The 22,928-nt window shown below is 35.1% G+C and overlaps 1 protein-coding gene, 1 long non-coding RNA gene and 1 pseudogene across 2 annotated transcripts; 1 reads left to right on the top strand and 2 right to left on the bottom strand.

Annotated features, from left to right (window-relative positions):
- Window positions 1-2,698: 2,698 nt before the first annotated feature.
- On the top strand, window positions 2,699-3,864 carry LOC106341055 (annotated as a pseudogene).
- Window positions 3,865-12,490: 8,626 nt separating this feature from the next.
- LOC106336764 (lysosomal Pro-X carboxypeptidase-like) lies at window positions 12,491-15,271 on the bottom strand. The gene is made up of 10 exons (XM_013775696.1): window positions 14,558-15,271; window positions 14,287-14,467; window positions 14,049-14,182; window positions 13,845-13,957; window positions 13,643-13,766; window positions 13,419-13,574; window positions 13,138-13,290; window positions 12,982-13,061; window positions 12,848-12,897; window positions 12,491-12,780 (listed from the first exon to the last, which is right to left on the bottom strand). The coding sequence occupies exons 1-10, from the start codon at window positions 14,915-14,917 to the stop codon at window positions 12,653-12,655; spliced, it is 1,479 nt and encodes a 492-aa protein (XP_013631150.1). The 5' UTR covers window positions 14,918-15,271; the 3' UTR covers window positions 12,491-12,652.
- Window positions 15,272-20,310: 5,039 nt separating this feature from the next.
- Window positions 20,311-21,009, bottom strand: LOC106341640. The gene is made up of 3 exons (XR_001269709.1): window positions 20,940-21,009; window positions 20,703-20,861; window positions 20,311-20,561 (listed from the first exon to the last, which is right to left on the bottom strand). It is a non-coding gene; the product is annotated as an uncharacterized LOC106341640 (long non-coding RNA).
- Window positions 21,010-22,928: the final 1,919 nt, after the last annotated feature.

The following is a 22,928-nucleotide window of genomic DNA, read 5'->3' as shown; positions in this document are numbered from 1 at the left end:
CGTTTCAGTTGGGTTGATTTAGATATGCCCTTTATTGGGGATCTTTGAGACAGATATTCTGAGATCATGTTCTTATAACAAAGTTGTTTTAAAAGTATTCAAATAGGAGTATGAACGCTTAAGTCTTGAACCGAATTATAATACAACACAGAGTTTAGTGAAAAATCACAATCAACGTTGCATCTCTCTGGTGTCTGTATCTTTGATCACCTCCAGTGCCTTGGTTTTTCAATGCTGAGATCTAGGATGCTCTCCGTAGCTGTTACCTGTAAGAAATGTAGGAAGGGAAGGATGTTATTAACGAAATTGTTGGTAGGAGTTAGTTTATTAGGATAGAGAGTTTATTAGGATAGAGATGTAAGCTTACTTGCTCTAAGGTTAGTGAATTTTTTTCTGTAAACGATATTAGTAACAGCATATTTCCTTGTTTCACCTTCTGTATCATCTAGTATCTTGAGGCCCTATGAAATAATTACTCGCGAGAGAGCTACGGCCAGACTAAAAACTGGTCTTGGGAGATAGAGAGCAACCTGATTTAAACTCTGACCTTGGCTCTTATTTATAGTCATCGCATAAATCAAGGCAATATGGATGTTTGTTTTCTGAAAAAAATTTGCATTGATAATTGAATGAGCAACCATCTCATTGAGTTTTTAAACAAAAAGACAAGAGACACTAACGGAAAAGATAATAAAGTATAAATTGGAAAATAGAAACAGTGGTTGCTCAAGTCATAGTAATGGACTCATTTCTTCTGGTAGTTTCCACCAGGACCTACTTGCTCTCTGATCGATATTGAACGCTTCGCCACAGATAACACCACCATTTTAGGTTCAAAACTCTTAACCGAACCCAATTTAAGATTATTGATTAGTTACGGTTGATGTCGTATGTTGTAAACCAAAAACACACAAAAGTTATTTTAAGGCAAAACTACGGCTCGATCCGCGCGGATGTTTGATTTAACTTGTGTTCAACGTAAACCCATAAACCGTTGGTTTTATAAAAAATCTCATGTATAATTTTTATGTTTTGTAATTTATATATAGAGTAGAATATATTATTTCATAATAAAATGTTTGATAATAAGTTTTTTTATTTATACATAATATTATATTAAAATTTTATAACTTAATACAATTTTATGTAATATATGAAAAAATTATCTCCCTTTAATACAAGTGATTTAGGTAATATTTGTACAATAATATTAATAATGGTCAATATATGAATATATATTTGGTTAGATAAGATTTGGAATTATAATTAATTTATTTAAATTGATTTTAAATGCAGTGCTAAAATTTGTAAATCGAAAGAAATACAAAAAAGTATTTAATTTATTGTAAATGCAATAGCTAAATGTGTAAATAAAAGAAAGTAATAAAAATATTGCTATTCATGTTTCCAAACAATTTATACTTTTATCTATGTTTCCAAACACTATCGAAGGTACTTCACTTTTAATAATATAGATGATTTTAAATGTAGTGTTAGAATCTGTAAATATAAAGAAATACAAAAAAAGTATTTAATTTATTGTAAATATAATTGCTAAATGTGTAAAATAAAAGAAAGTAATAAAATATTGTTATCCTCTTTTTAAATAATTCTCATTTATATTTTTATCTATGTTTCCAAAAAATAAAGTATTTCAGTTTTAATAATAACTAGATCTCGATCCGCGCAACCGCGCGAGTTTTTGTTTTTATTTATTTTTATATTAACTTTTTTGTTTCAATTCTAAATTGATATATACTATAATATATATGTATCTATCAATTTTTAAAACATAATAAGTTTACGGTATATTTTTTCATTGAATAGATTGTTTCAAACTTTCACATGTATTTGTATCTTCTTCATAATATATATTTTTGGATTATTAATTTATTATTAAAATCGTAACTATATATATATAAATTAGTAAAATATTGTTTTATTGTCATATTCAAACATATTGTAACATTTCACAAATTTAGAAAGTTTTTTAAAAAATAAACTTTTCGCTTCATAGATTTATATTATCGAGTAAATAATTAAACATTTAGTTTTTGTTTAATTTTTAAAATAAACTATATAGTTTTAAATTTGTTTTCATTAGTTTAAGGTAGTAAAGATTAATCATTGTTAGATAATATAATTTTTGTTATTGAAAATTTTTTTTTATAATTTTAAAAGTTAACATCGACAAATATTTAAATAACTAACATATGGAGATATAGTATTACAACATTACATTATATTAATTTATACTATCTATAAATCTAATGGATCATCTATTGTTTAAATCCAATTATTGATAGTCTAATAAAAGTTTCTGGTAGGTTCAAAATTTAAATGATAAGATTAGAGATTAAATGTAACATGATTTTTTAGGAAATGGTCTATTATGTCTATTTTTTAAAAAATCACACATGAGTCAAGGTTGTGATTTTTGTTTTAATATATAAGATTTTTTTAAAAATTAAACATGAATCAAGATTGTGATTTTTATTTTAATATATAAGATATAGATAGATGTAAAAAAAGAAGAGGGACATTCATGTGACGACTTATTATGGAAGTTCTCCCAAGTTTCGTCGCGCCGAAACCGTTTGTGGAGGAATATTCAACGGCGACTTTATGTACAAATATTTTTTACTTTTTAAATCGTACGATCGTGAGGTTTTTATTTTTAATTTCTTTGGCTATTCAACTCAGCATTGGCCTTCAATCTGTGTAATTTAGGTTCTATTCTGAGATGGATTGGTGCAAGAGAAAGAAGTCAGGAGCCCTTGTTAAAAAACAGAGGTTGGTTAGAGGGCGAGAGAGAGGAGAGATATTGTTAGAAGAGCTAATCGAATGTTGTGATGGCAAATCCAATCCCATCAAATTCTTCTCTGCTGATGATATCCTCAAGGCCACCGACAATCTCTCTGAGTGTACTTGTGTCTCTAAACTATTTGGTCATGGAAAATGGTATTCAGGTATGCTCGATAGCCATCGCACGATACTAGTCAAGAAACTATGGCGTGGACATCCAGATTACCCTAGAGACTTTTATCGAGGTGCCCGCGATATAGCTATATCATCGATGGTGAGTGGTCACAAGAACTTTATGAAGTTGGTCGGATGTTGTCTTGAGTTTAGATTCCCTGTCATTGTTTATTATGATGCAAAGAAACAGTATTCTCGTCTAGATTTACGGTTAATGTTACTGTCGTGGAAGAAGAGAATGAAGATAGCAGAGGAGATTGCAACTGCTTTAGCTTATCTTCACACTGCTTTCTCAAGGCCCTTAATATATAGGAATATGCATATTCAGAATATCCTATTGGGTGAAGATGGTGTTGCCAAGCTTACTGATTTCTCCAATTGTGTCTTAATTCCACAAGGAGAAAACTGATGTGTTTAGCTTTGGAATTCTCATGCAAAAGCTTCTGACAGGAGAAGAAAGATTTCGTGAGTTTTATGGCCGGGATGATTGGAAAATTTTAGAAAAGAGGAAGTTTCCAAATTGGTTGTCCAAATCCATTGGAGAGGGGAGAATTGATGAGATCGTGGATCTAAAGATGTTAGAGAAAATGGGTGAAGTTTCAGAAGAAGAGCGTTGCCGAATGAAAGCTTTCCTTTTCCTCTCAGAAAGATGCATCGGTCTTAGAGGTGAAGTTCCAAAAATGGTGCAGGTGGTCAAGGAGCTAAGGAACTCTTCTTCTGGACTTTAAATGCCAAGGCATTGCTAAGATGCATGCCAGCCGTTATTCCACGAAATGTAGCAAATTAAATGTGGTAAAAATAAGGTAGATTCGTTTTCCTATATTATAAGATCATCAAGTTTGTTATAGTTTCACCAAGATTCATTTTGTTTTCATATATACTAAGTTCTGCACAACATTAATATTTAATAACAATGAATTTTATGTTAGTGACTCAGTTATATGTGAAACTTCATCGATCATCGTTTTAAGATTTGTATTTGTTTCACGCTAGCTTTACAATTTCTAGTCATGCGAAGTTAAATTTCCTTTTAAGCTTCATATGTGCATGATTATTATATAAGATAGATGGAACGGATCACCGAATAATATATAAAATAAATGATCAATTCATTTATCACCAATTGATTTTAGGTTATAATAACTAGAGTTTAGGTGTTAGTTTTTACCTTTTTATAAATTGTTCAGTGAAAATTTTAAACATATAGGCTATTTAAATACTTTGAGGTTACTAAAAACTTACCCAGACTCAGAAAAATCAAATTCAAACCCTGTCCGAAAATTTCCAAAAGATTCTTCCGATGTATCATTTCTGGGTCCAATGGAATTCATAGGTATAGGAAGAAGCCCTTTCAAATAGAGATTTTTTGCTTTCGACCATGTTCGAGAAGAGAGGAGCCGTGGTGGTCCCCTCCGGACCGCCCGGATCCCACGAGTGAATAGAAAGTTGGATCTACATTGAATCTCACCTGAATCGCCCCAAATCTAAACATAGTTTATTTTTTAAAATTCAAAAAACATGATACCCGTAAAAACCGATCTATATCTGAACATATATCTGAATGCCCATGTCTAACTGATTATGTAAACAAATAAAAACAATTTTGTTAACCGGTTTGAATTCTTTTCACTAATGGAGCAATTTCTTTTAAATGACACATGGAATTATTATGGTTAATATGTAAAATAAATGACATCAAATTATTATGATAAATACAATTAATGAAGTAATTTAGAACAGTGAAAAAGGAACGCAAAAGATGTAAAACACTTAACGAAAATAATACAAAAAGAAAATAAAAATCTGTAAAAATCCACTTAAAAATATGCAAGTATTATTTTGTACTTTAGTTTTAATAGAATAGATTATTTAAGTCATTATATGTTATTTGATTGAAGCTAAATTGATTTTATGATGAACCTGATAAACTCAATGATTTGGTGACATTTCTAATTGTTTTTGTTTGAAGAATACATTTCCATAATATATGCTTTTTTCTCAACAGACTTTTAAGTCGAGTGGTTACATATGAATCTGTTATCGATTCATATTGCCAAGAAGCTTTGCCTTGTGACTTTTTAAAATCCTTGTTCTTTCATCAGTACAACAAGTCCTTAGTTGTTGTTTACAATCCAACAAGTCTATGGCATATACTTTCTCAAGAGACTTCTAAGCTGTGTAGAAATAAGAATCTTTAAGCAGTTGACTTCTTTAAGCCGTTGGGCTTTTTTCTATCAACAAACCGTTTGTTGTTTTCACCATCCAACAATTCTAAATTGATCCATAATCTTTCTTGAAAGACATTTCTAATCCGTTGTCTTTGTTTAGAGACTTTTAAAAGCCATTGCAGTTTTCGTTTCAACTGTCTTAGTACTGATGTCATACAATTGGTCTATACATCCAACTTATAGACATTTCTAAGCTGCGGGACATTTCTAAGCCGTGGGTTGTCTTTGTTTAGAGACTTTCCAAAGCCGTGGGTAGTTTTTGTTTCAGCTATGTCGTCTTACGACTGATGTCAGACTGTTGGTCTATACACCCACCTTATATTTTTTGTCTACTTTTAGGCCTTGTGGTTAAGACTTTTTACGCTGTTTTTTGTCATTTTTTTCCATCCAAAAGTTTATTCTCTCAGCTATTAGTCATTTTTTTCTCCATCTAAAAGACTTTTTTTTTTTCTAAGCCCGTGGTCATTGGTTCCATCCAGCATGTCTACAAACCAACCCATAATGCCTATCTTAAAGACTGTTTGTCTAGAGACCTTTGTATGCCGTTTGTACTTTATTTTCATCAAGGACTTAAGCCGTGAGTAGAAAAGTAAGGATTGCCTCAACGCTTTCTTAAGCCTTAGTTATCTGACTGGTCGTTCTATACTTTTAAGCCTTGTGGTTATCACAAAGACAGTTTTCAGTTAAGAATCTTTGTCATAAGAAATCTAGAAGCCGTTGCTTGTCTTTTCCCCCATCCAAGTCTTATTTAAGACGTTAGTCGTTTTTTTCATCTAGGAGTTTCTCAGTGTGGCCCTTGAGACATCTTTAAGCTGTTGGTCATTTTTCCCATCCTAAAAGTCTTATTTTAGCTGTTAAGTAAGACACTCGTTTCTATTCATAATCCTTGTTAAGAATCTTTGTGTTATGATTCTTCAAGCCATTAGTAGTCTCTCTAATTGATAATTCTTTCCATCCACCAAATTGGTCAAATGAAATTATGAAAGTCCTTATAGCTTTTGCAGACGTTTTCTTAAGCCGCTGGTCGAATCGAAATCTAACAAATCGAAAACTAAGCCATTTTCTTTGTCAGTACTTCTCTTAGCCGTGGGTTGTTTCTCTACCCTGAAAGTCTAATACCAATCCATAGTCTTTGTCTAGAGACTTTTTCCAAAGCAGAGTATGTTTTCGATTCAGTCTCTATGTTAAGATTGATTTCAGATAATTGGTCAGTCTTGCGTAGTCTTTAGTCTTACGAGTTGGTCGTTGTATCCATCCAATTCATAGTCTTTGTATACTTTTAAGCCTTGTAGACCTTGTGGTTGTGAAACAGAAATAGTTTTTATGCTTAGTGGTTCATACTTCATAGTCTTCGTCTTAATACTTCTTTTAGCCATTAGTCACTTTTTCTTAACTTTTTCTGAGCTGCTGGTCATTTTTTCCATCCAGCATGTCTAAGAAAGTGACACATATTATCTGTCTAGAGACCTTTGTAAAAGTTCTTTAAGCCGATGATAGTTTTTCCATCCAACAAGCTGTCTAAAACCAACCCCATATTGTCTTTGTGTAGTGTTTTTTTTGTAAGCCGTGGTCATATATTGTCTTTGTCTTTAAAGTTTTTCATTGGTGACATTTTTCAGCCATTGGTCGTTCTATCCATCCAACTCATTTTTTTGTGTACTTCAAAGCCTTGTGGTTATCAAACAGAAACAGTTCTTTACACTAGGTGGTTCATAGTCTTTGTCTTGAGATTTCTATTAAAGCTGTGTGGCACTGGCAGAGTAAAAAATCAATTTTCCATCCGTGGTCTCAGTCATGAGAGATCTATTTCATTTGACCCCTGAGCTGTTTATTCATCTTTAGTATTTGCCTTGAGACCTGTTCAAAGCCGTTGGTCATTTTACCAAACTGACCAATAGCCTTTTGTAAAACGACTTCTAAGCCCTGTTGTTACAAACGAATTTGTTGTCGTTTTCATAATTGTCAAGAATATTTTCCTTGTGACTTCTTAACGAGCTTTTTATCAATACAACAAGTCTACAAGTCTACGGCATCAACTTTTTAAAGAGGCTTCTAAGCCGTGTTGTTAAATAAGAATCTGTGTTTCATTCATAATTTGTCAAGATTCTTTAAGCAATTGATTTCTTTAAGCCTTTTTTTATACAGCAAGTCATTAGTTGCTTTTTGAGCTGTGTGAGATTTCTAAGCTGGACTTTCCAAACCTGTGGTAGTTTCATTTCATATCTGTCTTAAGACTGATTTGAGACAGTTGGTTGTTCTATACATTCCAACATATATAATCTTTATCTACTTATGGGCAAGGTTTTGAAAACCGGACCGGACCGGCCGGTCGAACCGGTCCGACCGTGACTCGTTAAAGAAGCCGAATCCGGTTCGGTTTAAAACCTGGATTTGAGAAAAACCGGTGAAACCGGCTAAAAACCGGTGAAACCGGCTAAAAAACGGTAAAACCGGTGACCCGGTTCAACTTCGAAACCCGGTTCAATAGAAATCAACATATAATTAATGTATTTTCAATTGTTATTAAAATATAATATTTCATAATTAATATTTAATTTTTACTATTTAATTAGTTTTTTAATTGATTCTTTTTTTAAGAATTTTCTTTTTTAAAATCTCTTTTCGACTCTCATATTTTATTCTCGTTTTTCTATATTCATAAAATTTAAGACTTTTAGTTGTAAAAATAAATAAATATATAATTTAAACGGTCATTCATTTTTCTATCAATTTTAGTTGATATAGTATTCACTTGTATATATAACTAAACTTATGGTTATTGTTTATTATCTAATTAATAAAAGAGAACATAGAACTGTAGGTCTATATAGTGTAAATATATGATTATTTAGATTTATTTATTTTTAAATAGAAAATCCGGTTCGACCGGTTGAACCGGTCCGACCACTTAACCAGTAGCTTTACCGAGTCGGTATCCGGTCCGGTTTTAAAAGAATTGCTTATGGGTAAACATAAAATTGGTCTTTAAGCTTTTTGGTTCATGTAGTCTGTCTTGTGACTTTTTAAAAGCTGTTTGTCATTTTCTTCATCCAACAAAGTATTCTCTCAGTCATTAATCGTTTTTATTTATCTAATGACCTTTTTCTTTTCTAAACCGCTGGTCGATGTTTCCATCTAGCATTTCTAAATACCTACTCATATTGTCTTTGTTTAGAGACTTTAATATGCCATAAAGCCTTTTTTTTAAAAAAAACCGTTATGTAAGAATTTTTTTTCTATTCATAATCCGTGTTAAGAATCTTTGCGTTATGATTCTTTAAGGCGTTGGTAGTCTTTGTCATAAGACCTTTCTAAGCAGTGGGACTTTCCAAGCTCAAGAACTTTTTCAGACTTAGGTTGTTTCTTTGTCCATCAAACAAATCGTAAGCCAAGCCAAAGACTGATCAAACGTGTTGAACTTTGTCCTCGTTCGTATTCACTCCTCAAAAGACAGACATTCGAAAAACAACAAGCTGCATTTTAATTTCTGATGCAATCCTGATCGAACCGGTGGAAGCATACGAGTGGATGCAACTCCGTGGATGTGATTCTGTTGATGAACCTGAATGAATGAAAACCCGTGGATGCGATTCTGTCAATGAACCTGAATGGATGAAAACCCATAGATGTGATTCTGTTGATGAACCCAATGTTCAGAAAGAAGATCCATTTGCCATATATGTTGGGCCCATTACGAGATTAAGGTCCAAGAAGCTGAGTGAGAAAGTTGTTGGGCTTATTCAGAATTTGGAAAGTGAAGAAGAGCTACTTGGTATAACCTCCACTTTCTCAACCACCTCAACCAGCTCAACCACCACCTAACTATTTACTCCTTTGTCTCTTTTATGTTTTCTATGCTGAACATGCAACACTTGTTGTCTTTCTATTTAAACTATGTTTCATTTTCATTTCAAATCAATCATCATTTTTATAAAAACTATTTCTTCTCTTATTTGATGATTCATTGTTCTTATGAACAACCTGATTGTGAAGGTGTGTAAACCCAAAGTAAATCAGCAACCTCTCCTGTTGACTGGTGTGTCATATCCAGAACAAGAGAGTGGTGAATCTGAGGCCATTCCGCAACCTCAGTGTGACCTATCGATCCATCTATCTATCCATAAACTGCCATTTATCCATTCATCCCAAAATAAAACATCTATCATCTGTCCTTTTTCGATCCAACCAAAATCAGAGTGGAGTATCCTAGGGAGGGTTTCATCAAGTGGTATCATAGCACCACTCTGAAGATCGATTCATTTTGGGTTTATCTCTCATTCTTTTCTTTGTTACACATTCTCTTTTTTTTTTGGGTTTCAGTTCAGTTTATGTTTTCTCTGGGTTTGATTTTTTTTTCCTCTTTTGTTTCTGGGATTGATTTCAGTTCTCTATTGTTTCTGGGTTTATTTCTCAATCCCTAATCTGTTTCAAGTTCATCTCTTTCTGGGTTCATTTATATTTTGTTTTCTGGATATTCTACTCTGCTTGTGGCCAATTTTGTTTGTTGGATAATCATGTATTTTGGAAGAAAGAGAAACCAGAAGGAGAAATATGAGATCAAAGCAACAAGGGGGTCATTGCAAGGAAGGAAACGATCAATCCAGATTCCTTCTTTCTATGGGAAGATTGATTCAGATGCATACCTAGAATGGGAAAAAGAGATGGAGTTAGTCATTTGCTGCCATGACTATACTAAGGAGAAGAAGGTACATCTAGCAGTCACTGGTTTTTGTGGATATGCACTCACTTGGTGGGATAAAGTTGCTAAGACCAGGAGATTCAATGGAGAACCACAAATTTCTTCTTGGTTTGAACTAAAAACGATCATGAAGAAAAGATTTGTATCCAGAAGCTATTGTCCATCAAGGTCATCCCGAAGTTTTAGTCAACAATGTAGCAGCATCAATATATCTCGTTCTTCTCATGATTCTGGTTCAATTGATATTAAAAAAAAGAAGCCAAAAGATGTAGATCCATGGTCAATCAACAACCAGCTAGAGATAATGAGATTGGATAGAGAAAGAACAAAGCTTGAGAAGAGTTCAGATCAGGAAGAACACAAAGAGAAAGCTGAAAAGAGTGTGCAGTTTGATCATGAAGAAGTGTCTCAGGTTCAAGGGGTTAAGCTTTCTACAACTATGGTTAAAGTTCAACACGAGCTGATTGTACAATCTGTGGAAACAAATCAGAAAGAGGTGGTTTCCAAGGTGGCAACATGAAAGAAAGGAAGCTACCCTGGACATTTTGTTGTAGAACAAAACAAGAAGCATATGTGATGAACTGTCCAAGAGGTACTTTCTACAACATGATCCTTATATTCCCTGTTTTGAGTTGTTGAAGGAAGTGGAATATGGGAAAAAGAAGCGTAGTAAATCATTGAATGATTATGAGTTTCAAGGATCAAATTTGGAAAGAATTAAGTTCTGCAACTTGGAAATTTATGAGAAGAAACAAGTTGTGGATTTTGTGATTGGATATTCAGCATTTTGGAATACAGAAATCAAAGCTCAAACTTGGTTGTTTGAAAGAGGTAGAGGATTTCAAATTTTCTGGTCATTCAAGAAGGAAAAATTTGTGGAGTTTTGTTATAAGAAGACATATCAGAACGAGTTGCAGAATCAAGATTCATGTTCTCTTCAATTCAAAAAGTCTAAAGTTGGAACAAGAGCTCAAGGAATCCATCCTCTGATTGATAAGGTAAAAGATGGGTGTGGTGTTATTAAATTCAAGAAGCTATCGAATGAACAATGGTTGTATGATGGAGATGAATCTATTGAGCTGTTTGCTGCACCACAATAGTTTCCATTTGAAGTAGGAGAGATGCAGATTTGAGGACAAATCCTTTCAAAGGAGGAGGGGATGATGCAATCCTGATCGAACCGGTGGAAGCATACGAGTGGATGCAACACCGTGGATGTGATTCTGTTGATGAACCTGAATGGATGAAAACCTGTGGATGCGACTCTGTCAATGAACCTAAATGGATGAAAACCCATGGATGCGATTATGTTGATGAACCCAATGTTCAGAAAGAAGATCCATTTGCCATATATGTTGGGCCCATTACGAGATTAAGGTCCAAGAAGCTGAGTGAAAAAGTTGTTGGGCTTATTCAGAATCTGGAAAGTGAAGAAGAGATACTTGGTATAACCTCCACTTTCTCAACCACCTCAACCACCACCTAACTATTTATTCATTTTTCTCTTTTATGTTTTCTATGCTGAACATGCATCACTTGTTGTCTTTTCTATTAAACTATGTTTCATTTTCATTTCAAATCAATTATCATTTTTATAAAAATTATTTCTTCTCTTATTTGATGATTCATTGTTCTTATGAACAACCTGATTATGAAGGTGTGTAAAACCAAAGTAAATCAACAACCTCTCCTATTGACTGGTGTGTCATATCCCGAACAAAAGAGTGGTGAATCTGAGGTCAGTCCGCAACTTTAGTGTGACCTATCGATCCATCTATCTATCCATAAACTGTCATTTATCCATTCATCCCAAAATAAACCATCTATCATCTGTCCTTTTTGGATCCAACCAAAATCAGAGTGGAGTATCTTAGGGAGGGTTTCATCAATTTCATAGACAGAGAATTTTATCTCGACATATGACGGTGGTTTCAGGCAGAGTAAGATTCCAGGAATGTAAGGCAGTATGTCTGGCGAGTTTCCTCCTCCAAGCGATACTATATCATATGTTCAAACCATGTTCAGACACTAAACCACGCTGACTTGTGTGAGATTTATACAATAGAATGAATTTTGAGATTGCCAGGAGAATAACTACAGTTTGATATCTTAATCAACGGTGTAGATCATTTCTGGCGCTTGGTGAAGACGCACGGTTATAGTTTTAAAACTGAGTCAATTGATTTTGAATCTAACCGGGCCTGCATTTTTCGCCTAAACCGTACCTGACCTGCATTTCCTAACAATTATTTTAAAAACTGGTTCAATTTATCTCGATTTGAACCGGTCCTATCGGTTATATTCTTCCACGTTGTCAGAAAAAAATTATATATCTTTTCCCACTTAAACCAAACCGGTCTTGTATTTTCTGTACAATGTCGATCGTGTGTCTTCTTTCACAGGCCAAACCACTCAACGTCTTCCTGGTAAAAAGATTTCTTCAATCCGATGCAAATTATTTGTTTGATCGAAATCGAAACCCCTTGTCTAAAATCAGCCAGCTTTTAAACAGTAGGAGCATTATGACTCTTTTTGTTGTTAAAAGATGAAATTTAAGTTCTTGCTATTCTTTTAGTTTTCAATATCTTTCACTGAAAACTTTACATTTGTTTAGTTTGATAAACATCAAGTTTTGATTTATTACACTGAAACTGAATTTTAAACTACATGACAAACACACAGTTTTTATTTGTTAAACTGGTGTAATGAACCTTTGGCTTTCTATTGGTTTTCTCAAACTTGCTCTTTATTCTTTCAAATCTCTGTAATACTCACTGATCCATTTCTCTATAATGGCCACCTCTTGCCTCCTCTGCTCTTTCAGCCACTCCGGGTCTCCTTTCGTAGATGCCCTGAGATCCGCATGGTGAGCACCTGTTTCATTCAAACAATGTTAAGTTTCAATTTTTCTCAACACCACCATTTGACAGAAGAATGTTACCTTTCTTGGTCACAAGCGCAATAATGCTGCTCGAAATGTTCTTCAGTACCCTAAAAATATATGACAAAAAAAATCAATATGTTAAGATCCAAATCCAATAAAAGTTTTTAACATCATGAAGTACTACTACTTACCCTCCACGACTCCAGGGATCCTGCATTCCATTCGAGAATATGATGTTGCTTCCAAATCTCTTCAACACTGACTCTATTCTCTACAAACACATAACCAATAACCTCAATTTATTGAAATTAATCCAGTGGACGAGAAGAACACAATACAAAACTAACCTTCCCACCAAACTCTGTGGTGATCCAATGTGGCCGAGGCTTGACTCCGTATTTACTCATGCATTGTTCTTCAAATGCCTCATAGTCATTTTCGTACGGTGGGAACATGCTCTGGTTCGAGAAGCTCATTGGCATCACCATCTCCGTACACGCCTGTTTCCACTCAGTGTCAACATTATGTTAATTTATAGTTTCATAACATACTCATCTTGTGTTACGCACACTGCAAATTCACTGGAGCAAAGATTTAAAACTTTATTCAATCGTATTTATGAGATTACCTGATAACCCCACCCGTCAAGACCATGATCATCAGTTGGTTGTTCAAGCTCAAAGCATTTTTCTGAACCCGAGTAGTTGTAGTATAAGCTTGCAGCAGCGAAAGCACGGTCAAGATTACTTGATCCTCGAGGGAACCCATCTATTATCTTACACATCTGATCCAAAGCTAAACTAGTAAGAGATTACTTGATGACACACTTTGGCATGAAACTATTATTCTCACCTGCTCAACTGGATAACCAGGCAGTGGCGCCATGAAATTAGCTGCGGTCGCATAATTAACCATGGCTGTATATACAAACGCTCCCATCAACCAATCTCTTGCTGAATATATTGAATGAAGGCCTCTGTAGTTACAAGTAAAACACTTTTTAGAGTTTAGAGAACAAAGAATGGGTTTTACTAAGCTTTAAGCCACAACTTACTTGCAAGTTCTGAACTTTTTGCTGAGTTCTGGCAAGCCATGTTTCATGTTGGAAACTGCATCTAGCTCTTCCCAGCTTCTTTTGATGACTTTGAAACAATTAATACTAGCATCCTGCTTGTAAATATTGGTTCATAATAAGTTCATTGTAACAACTAACAATACTTTTGAATGAATTTGAATCTGGAAACAGAGCATACAGCACCTTGAAATCCTGAGAAATGGCATCATAGAAGCTGGTCAATGGCACGATGTTATCGAAATGCAGAATTGGAGCAGAGGATGCTAATGCTCCGATTGCTATGTGGGGATACTTGAGCCTGAACCACGCTGCAAGCACTGAACTCAAGACATAACACACAACAGAACGTAGTTTATGAGGGACTGATAGTTAAATAATTACAAGTTATTAATTCCACTGAGAGTGGTGGGTGTGAGCTTACTTCCACCATAAGAGCCACCAAAGACAACAACAGGTGATGCCTCGGATGATAGATTCTGCTTCAAACTTCTTATCAGGATTGCATAATCAGCCAACGCCTGCTGAGAGTTCAAGTAACCTAATGTCTCAGCTGACTTATGTGACTTCTTACCAAATGGTGTTGACTCTCCATAGAACCGGTGCTGCAATGATATGCAACCAACACAAAAAACACTATTATACACATTTTAAATCTCTCATTCTTGAAACCAGACTTGAGATTATGTTCTTACTTCAATGAAGACAAGAAGAGCCCGGAACTTGGGTGCAATATCAGACATGAAACCGGTGTTGGAAGCAAACCAGTCGATGTCTCCTTCATTTCCGGTGTAGACAAAGATGGGGCCACCTTTGCGCCAGAAACGACGGTTGATGAGGTACTTCTGGTGGAAGACTTTGTAGCTCTCTGGTCTGAAACTGAAGTGGTCAAGATTCTGAGGGAAGTAACGAGTCTCAAAAGGCAACTCTGATTTTGACTTGGAGGACTTCTTGTTTTGTCTTAGAGTAGAAAGATGGTGGAAACCTCCTGGAGGATAAGTTGCTTCTGCAAAAATAGTGAAGAACAGGAACAGTAGACACAAACAAGCATACATGGTTTTTTCTCTCTCTCACACACAAAACAAGAGTAACTCAAATACAAGCAAGAAGTGGGCTTTGGTCTTATGCTTACAAAATTAGTTTTTGCATTCACCAAGTTTTGGTTTCCCAAGTAAACTGTTTTGTCCTTTTCAGAACTTGTGATGATGCTGCCTCTCACTCAAGTCTCAAGCATGATGATGACACAAAAGAGAGTAACAATCAACCGAACTTTCCATACAAGTGGCCATAATGATCCAAAACAAAGACAGACTCCACAGCAATATTTAGTTAAAATCTATGTTATTGTTGTTATTAGTGATTGTCATGAACAATACTGCCAAAACAAAAAAAAGGTTGGGGAAAGGTCCCAAGTGAGAAAACCAATGAGGCTATGATGTAAAAAAAAAAAGAAAACACTTTCTTATCTTAAGTTAGTTTCTGATAAGAGTTTTGAAATTAATTGAGACTTTCAACACCAATAATTCCACATAAGACATAACAGAAGAACCTAGGAAGTCTAAACAGGTTGTTAATCTTGAATATTCCACTACAAAAGTCGCATTCTTTATCAAAGAACAAGATACAGCTCACATCAGTATGTTCTGTCACAACTCACAAAGTTTGAGAAAAAGCTAAACTGAGCACAACCACAAATGCACAAACTTTTTTTACCCAAAGATGAGAACTTTCATTATTGTTTAGGCCCACAATTTAAATACATGTTGTTGCCAAAGAAGAAAATTTTGTAGACTAATAGTTTCAAGGTTCAACATTTTTTAAACCTAGACCCTTCTTAGATTATGAAACTGCTTTGATATACTATCTAATGCTTTTTGGCATAACACAAATGAGATATGAACACAGTGAACCCCGTAAAGCAAAAATGAGGAAAATTGATTAAGATTAGCGCTCAAGAAGCTCATCATCGCGCTCATGTGGCTCGAATCGAACACATAGTTGAAGATCATTGGCTCCGCTTCCACCAGAAGGTAACGACATTGAGACCATAGGCACTTCCGGGAGGGCAAAGCACAGATTCAGAGAGGTTTCTAAGTGATAGAGAAGAAGTCTTAACCGATGTAACACAATGTATCTGAACATCACTTCTGATTAGGCCGAGATGAACCGTCACAAACCGGAATAAACCGAGTTGACTGACTTGTTGATTTAAGTACTCTTTTCTTGGTCAACGGTAGGGCTGGGCAAAAAACCCGAATCCGAAGAACCAAACCGAACCCGATCAAAAAAAGTAGTATTGAACCGAAATTAATTAAATATCCGAACGGGTTCAAAATTTTGGTATCCAGAAAACTGAAACCGAACCGATGCGACCCAAATCATCACCTATGTCTCAACGAGGAGCTTAAGGTATGAACCAGCTAAGCAACTGATCATAGTTTGGTTTAATGGGCATTTTATGGGCCTTATTGGTTTGATCCATGAAGTTCTAGAACGAGAGAAGCTAATGGGCTTGATGCAGAACGTGGAGGCCTTATGTTCAATAAGAAATCAGGGTTTGGATTTGTCCAAGAAAGGCCCACCAAGAAAATACAAGCCATGGTCGTATAATATATCAATCTGACGGTAATTCCGAGATCTTCAACCATGCAAAAGGACGGAACCACTCGAAGAGTTCTGCGACCAAAAGTTTCAATATTTAGTCAACAGTCTTGGTTTTTGGTCAAATCAATATTCCTAGTCAAGTCTTTATGGCTTTAAGAGCTCTATAGTTTCTAGGATTGACTAGAATATTTATTTCTTCCACAGTCTATTATATAAAGTCTTGCTATTGTATTGTTTTAATCATTCAGCATTTTAAGAAAAACATTTCCTTTTAACTTGTTGAATCATTTGTTCTTCATCGAACATCTTATTTTCTGAGTGGTCGGAGTGTGTCATATCTTCGGGCTTAGAAGTTGGTAGTATCAAGAGACTTTCCGCACCTCTTGTGCCACCATTCGATCCACATCCCTTGATCGTTTGTGCTTTCTAGCTCATTCGGTGCAAGGCTTATCCAATCCACCAACCTTAGAGTGATCCTTCAATTTAGGGCGTATCAGAACCCAACCCGAACCGAAGTATTTCGGGTACCCGAATGTATCCCAAATAGATTTATATATCTAAATATATTAATTACTTTTATATTTAATGTATATTAAAAACATCCAAAATATATAAGATACTTTTAAGTTGTCTAAAATACTTGAAAATATATACAAATAGTCAAAAGTAAATGTCTAAAATAGCTAAAATATACTCAAAACACCAAAAGCACTTGAAATATCTACTGATTCTCTATCAAAATATTCAAACCAAACCAATTTATATGTTAAATTTAGGTATTATGACATATGTTATTCAAATTTATATGTAATATAGTATTTTATTTACAGATTTTGAGAAATTTAAACGATATATTGAATTTTAAAATTTTAAAAATCATTTAAATGGGTTATCGGAACCCGAACCGAACCCGCAAATATCCGAACCGAACCCGAACCGAAATTTAAAAATACCCGAATGGGGCTGAAATTTTTAACCCCGAAAACCCAAAACCTGAATAAACCTGAACCGAACCCGAATTGGTACCCGAACGCCCACCCCTAGTGAACAGATAGATTTACTCTCACTCCGTTCTTTTTCTTATAAGAAACATAATTTATTTTTCCAATTCTTTTTCTTATCTTTTAGTTTATATTAAATTTAATTGTGGATATAAATAACCTTTAAATTTAAAAAAAAATCTTTAAAATAAAGTTTGGGTTAACCAAAGTGGAGGATAACAACATACATAATAAAAACTTAAGTTCGGTGGTCCTCTATGAGAATAGTATGAAATAACTTGTTGGAGAACCAAAAATGGATATCATGAGAAAAGATTGTGGACTGAGTAGTTCTTATATATTTCTTCTCTAAATTTCGCATAAGGATCTCGTTGTCGCCTTCAAAAATGATTCGAGTCATATCCTATGAATTTAGTAGTTTGAATTGCCATTAAATATGCTTTTTCCTTATGCTTCAAGAGCAGCATACGCTTCTCCAAGAGTTACAAAACCTCAATATGTTGGAACTCTAAGAGTATCACTATGCCAATTCAACCAACAGCCACTCGTCTCTTTTGATTATCATGACCGCTTAGAAATTACACTTACACACACCTGATGGAGGGTGTGTCCACTATGACATACATAATGAATGTAATGAAATATGCTCAGCCATAGCATCGTCCTGACCAAATACAGTAATTGCCAGCATCCAGTCACAAGCGATATATATTTCAGCGGAGAGGGTATATGTTTCTTCAAAATAAGATTGTTGTGTGATTTCCGAATCCGCCACAATAGCCACTAAGGAAGTAGCTGTGCTTGGACAGCGGTCTCAATGTCCAAGGATATTAACTATAGGGCAAATATTTGTTTCCAAAATCAGTTGAAGGCTCAGCTGGTAGAGTGTTGGACATGCACCAAGTTTCCTGAGAAATTGGACATTCGAACACTACAAGAAAACACACCGAATTCCGACGAATCTTCCGACGGACACCAAGGTCGTCGGACATTTGCGACGGAATACTGACAAATTTCCGACCAAATCCAAAAAAATGAAGTCGTCGGAATTCCGTCGGCCATTTCCGACGGAATTCCGACGACATACGGTTCGTCGGAATTTTCCGACGACTTTTCGACGACATTCCGATAAAAAATGTAACCGTTGTAGTCGTCGGAATTCCGTCGGTATATTCCGACGAAATTCCGACGACATTCCGATTAACAGCAAAGTCGTCGGAATTCCGTCGGTATTTTCCGACGGAATTCCGACGAACCATGTGACCGTTGCCGACAAATACATATGACCGTTGTATAGCCGTTTGGGATTGGACAATTCCGACGGAATTCCGACGGACTTCTTTACATCCGTCGGAATTTCGTCGGAAAGTCGTCGGAGGTCCGTAAGCAATTTCCTATAAATACAACCCCTCCTCATTCAACTCATTCACACTTCATTCTCTCTTCATTCTCTTTAGTCATAACAATTCCGTGAAAATCATGTCTTCAGAAGTTTATTATCGTTCGTGGATGGATAAACCTCATTTGGATCCGAACACCAATTTGCTTACGGAAGAATACGTTCAAGGGATTGGAGAATTCATGAGGCTTGTTCAACAGCAACCGGATGCAAAAAGTGGTATGTTAAGATGTCCCTGCTCTTCTTGCAATAATAATAAGGTTATAAAAGAATTTGATGTTTGGACTCATTTGTATATGAAAGGGTTTTCACGTAATTATAAAGTTTGGTACCTTCATGGGGAAACTGGTTATGAATATGGTAGTACTAGCGAACCTCAGCCTGTTAGTGAACCTCAGCCTGATATTAGGTTAGAAGAATCTAGAACAGATATAGATTATGGTGTAGGTACTGAGCAGATGGTACATGATCATTATAGAGGGGAAGAACCAAACCCCGAGTCTAGGAGATTTTTTGACATGTTGGATGCAGGAAAACAACCTTTGTATCAAAATTGTAGAGATGGTCATTCAGTCTTATCATCTGCAACTAGATTAATGGGTATTAAGACAGACTATAATTTGGCTGAAGAATGTATGGATGCGATTACTGATTTTGTCAAAGGTATTCTACCTGAGGATAACCTTGCACCGGGTTCATACTACGAGGTTCAGAAACTTGTTGCAGGTCTTCAACTACCGTATGAAGTGATAGATGTATGTATTGACAACTGCATGATCTACTAGAGAGCGGATGAGACACGGAATATATGCAAATTTTGTGGGAAACCTCGTTATCAGGACACCTAGAACGGATATAGATTATGGTGTAGGTACTGAGCAGATGGTACATGATCATTATAGTTGGCAAGTAGTATCTATATGAATACCTTGGGAGTCAAGTCTCATAAACGTGCCTAAAGCTCCAGATATAATCCTCCAAAGTAAGTGTTAAAGTTTAGATTGATTAGGCAGCTCACGTACATACCCTTATTCTTATAACAGGATTGCCTCTTGGTGGAGTAACAGCATAAACACATGAATCCATCAGTCGTGCCTAGTAAATAGTAATACAATAATCTGAATGTATATGACCAAAATAGGTTGTTCTGGACCACAACATTTTCTCAAATAAATTTGTTTCACCAATACTCTGCCGGTCACCGTAAGATACGAAGATAGAGCATTCATTCCAAAATATTGTTAACCAGCATTTATCATTAGATAGATTAGTAGGGATCCAATTATCAGAAAAAGAAGAATCCATTTCCCATCTACAACATTGAAAAAGAACACCATGCTTAATGATTCAATATTGATGACCATCCATATGATTGTTTACGCTGAGAGGAATCTTGTAATACAAATCCATCCTTATAATATTTTGTTCTGAACATGCGAACGAAGAGTGTGTTAGAATATGTTAGTAGACGCCAAGCTTCTTTTGCCAATAAGGCATTATTGAACTTTTCCAAATCTCGAAAGTCAAAGCCGACATCTTGTTTGGAATTGTAATTTATCCCAATGCAGCTGCTGAAATGAGCAACATATTTTCTTTGATTGCCCTTCTTCAAAACAGGTATGGTCTTTTCTTTACCAACAAAGCACATCTCTTGCCTCCTACTCAGTTTGAGAATAGCATCAGATGATTAAGACCCTACAAGGGAGCCAAACATTGTCTTGATTATTATAAGCTCGCTTTTCAAGCGTCTATGTATGTCATTTGGAAAAAAAAACTCTCGGTACACAATTTGGTTTGCAGACCCGATCCATCACTAATCTTGAATGTTCAACTTACTCTTAGGGCCAAGCTTGATTCTCTACCGCGAGCTCATAGGAACCGGCCAACAATACTAACCTTTCTCCCTACATGGCTACAATTGTTTAGTAGTTGATTTCTCTGGTTATTTTATTATTATGCAGATCGTGCTGATCTGAGGCTTTCAATACTGTAATCCTGTGGGATATTAGGAAACAATGTTAAGATGTAACTTTTTTGTAAAATTAATGAAAATTAATTAAAAACATGACTCACTTGAGAAGAAAATAGGTTAATCAAAGTTGCATAGTCACATAATCCAACGAGGCCGGTTGAGAGAGACAAATGAATAACGATAGTGCAAACCCCATGATAATGCTTCATTCTTGTACATATGTTTTGATGATAATGAGCATGACATGTCAATGACTCGCTTGCGAAGAAAGGCGGGGAACCTTTAAACTTTGAGTTTGTGGAATATCACAAGGTTTGTTTAGTTTTGAAGACATTTATTTGTCAGATCCTATTAGTAATGAGCCTAACTCACCCCCAAAAGCTAGCTCTAGAGTGGAGTGATTAACCCCGGTCTCTTAACTGAGATTCTTAGCTTTAGATAAGAGACGGTTCTTATTTTTTCTTAGATTTTAATTAAGAAAAGCTAAAAATCGTCTCTTAAATAAGAGATATAATAGTCCGTCTCTTAGCCGAAAAATGTACAAAAATAAAAATAAATTAAAAAATATCAAATCATGAGTCAAGAAACCTCGGCTCAGAGACAGGGGTTAATCATTAGAGGGAAAAAAGAAAACAGCTTTTTAAAAAGTACACTAAAAAGGAGTAAATTAAAAAGGTGATGCGAATGCATTGTAGGGACTGATTTTTCTAATTATAACAAAATGAAAAGTGGTGGTAAGATTTATTTCTAAATAGTAAATACAAATGAAAATGAAACATTTTACGCCAATGCGTGAAAGTCAATTCACAAGTGTTAAATCATGATGTATCATAGTTTTATAATATGCTAAAACTTAATAATTGCAATAGAAAGTTGATACAAATTTGAATAATACAGAAATATATAAAATTAATTCCCAAAACTGATAGGTGAAGAATGAATTATCTAGAGATGAAACACCTTTTTCTTCATTTCTTTAATTATTTGTAGTATATTTGGACGTTTTAACGCAAGCAGAATTTATGGTACAACCGCACAATCGACTATTTTGTAGCATTTAAAAATATAAATTAATGAATCTAATAGGTGTGTTGTCTTCTTAGATTCCAAATTAAAAGAAGAAAGAAGAACAATATGAAAGTGAAAAGATTGAAGATGTATACTCTTTATCAGTTCGTGAAGTACTACAGAAGGTAGTACATGCGTGTGTCATGAAGATGGGCTTGGTTGAAGTTCGTATGTTGTGATGTCTGTGGGCTTGTTAAGCTTGGAGAAGAAGCAATATGTTTATTGGAAGATTTACATTAAGTGTAATGGATATTACTTGAAGAGAAAAAGGCAAGAGAGTTATTCCTTGGGAGAAAAAGAAAAGTTGCTTAAGTTGCTTTTGGAAGAACTTGGAGAGCAAGTTCTGGTTATGTATACATGGAGGACGTGCCTCTATGAAGAGAGTTATCTCTGGAAAAAGAAAAAGTCGAGAGATCATTGTTTTGTGCTTGTGTGATCAAGCCTTTGGTGTCACTACACTGCGCTAGGTGCTGACGTAGTTGGTGGAGTACTTCCGAGGAGTTGGAAGATTGAAGTCTAGATTCAGGGGGAGTTTAGCTCGGGGTCGGGAAGATTCTGATAAACAAAAGTCTAGGCTCTAGGGTGAGTTTTAGCTTAGGATTGGGGTAATCCTAAAGGATTCTTGTAATAAAAAAGATTGGTGTAAGACTTTCTTGTTCTAGTGAATTCGAAAAGAGAAAACTTTGTGTCTTGTTTATTTCTGCATTTTACTCTGACCTCACTGCATTAACAATTGGTATCAGAGCGGGTCACCTAAGTTACTGGTGAGATCATAAGGGTGAGGACAGAAACTGGTTCAGGAAGAAGGACAAGAGTTTCAAGTAGATCTTGAGGATTGATGGAGAGAGCTAAGTTTCCTTTCAAGAAGCGTTTCTCATGGAATGGACGAAACAAATCTTTTATGGGGTTCATGGTTGATGATAACATGAAGGAGCAAGAAAGAATAGGAAGATTTTGTGATTCTCCAAAGGTTCTACAGTGCCATGAATGCAAAGGTTTTGGGCATGTAGCTGATGAGTGTG

The sequence above is a fragment of the Brassica oleracea genome, chromosome C4 (assembly GCF_000695525.1).
Source record: "Brassica oleracea var. oleracea cultivar TO1000 chromosome C4, BOL, whole genome shotgun sequence".
NCBI classification, from domain to species: Eukaryota; Viridiplantae; Streptophyta; class Magnoliopsida; order Brassicales; family Brassicaceae; genus Brassica; species Brassica oleracea.
Note: the sequence above shows the minus strand (reverse complement) of the source record. Positions and strands in the feature narration are given on the sequence as shown.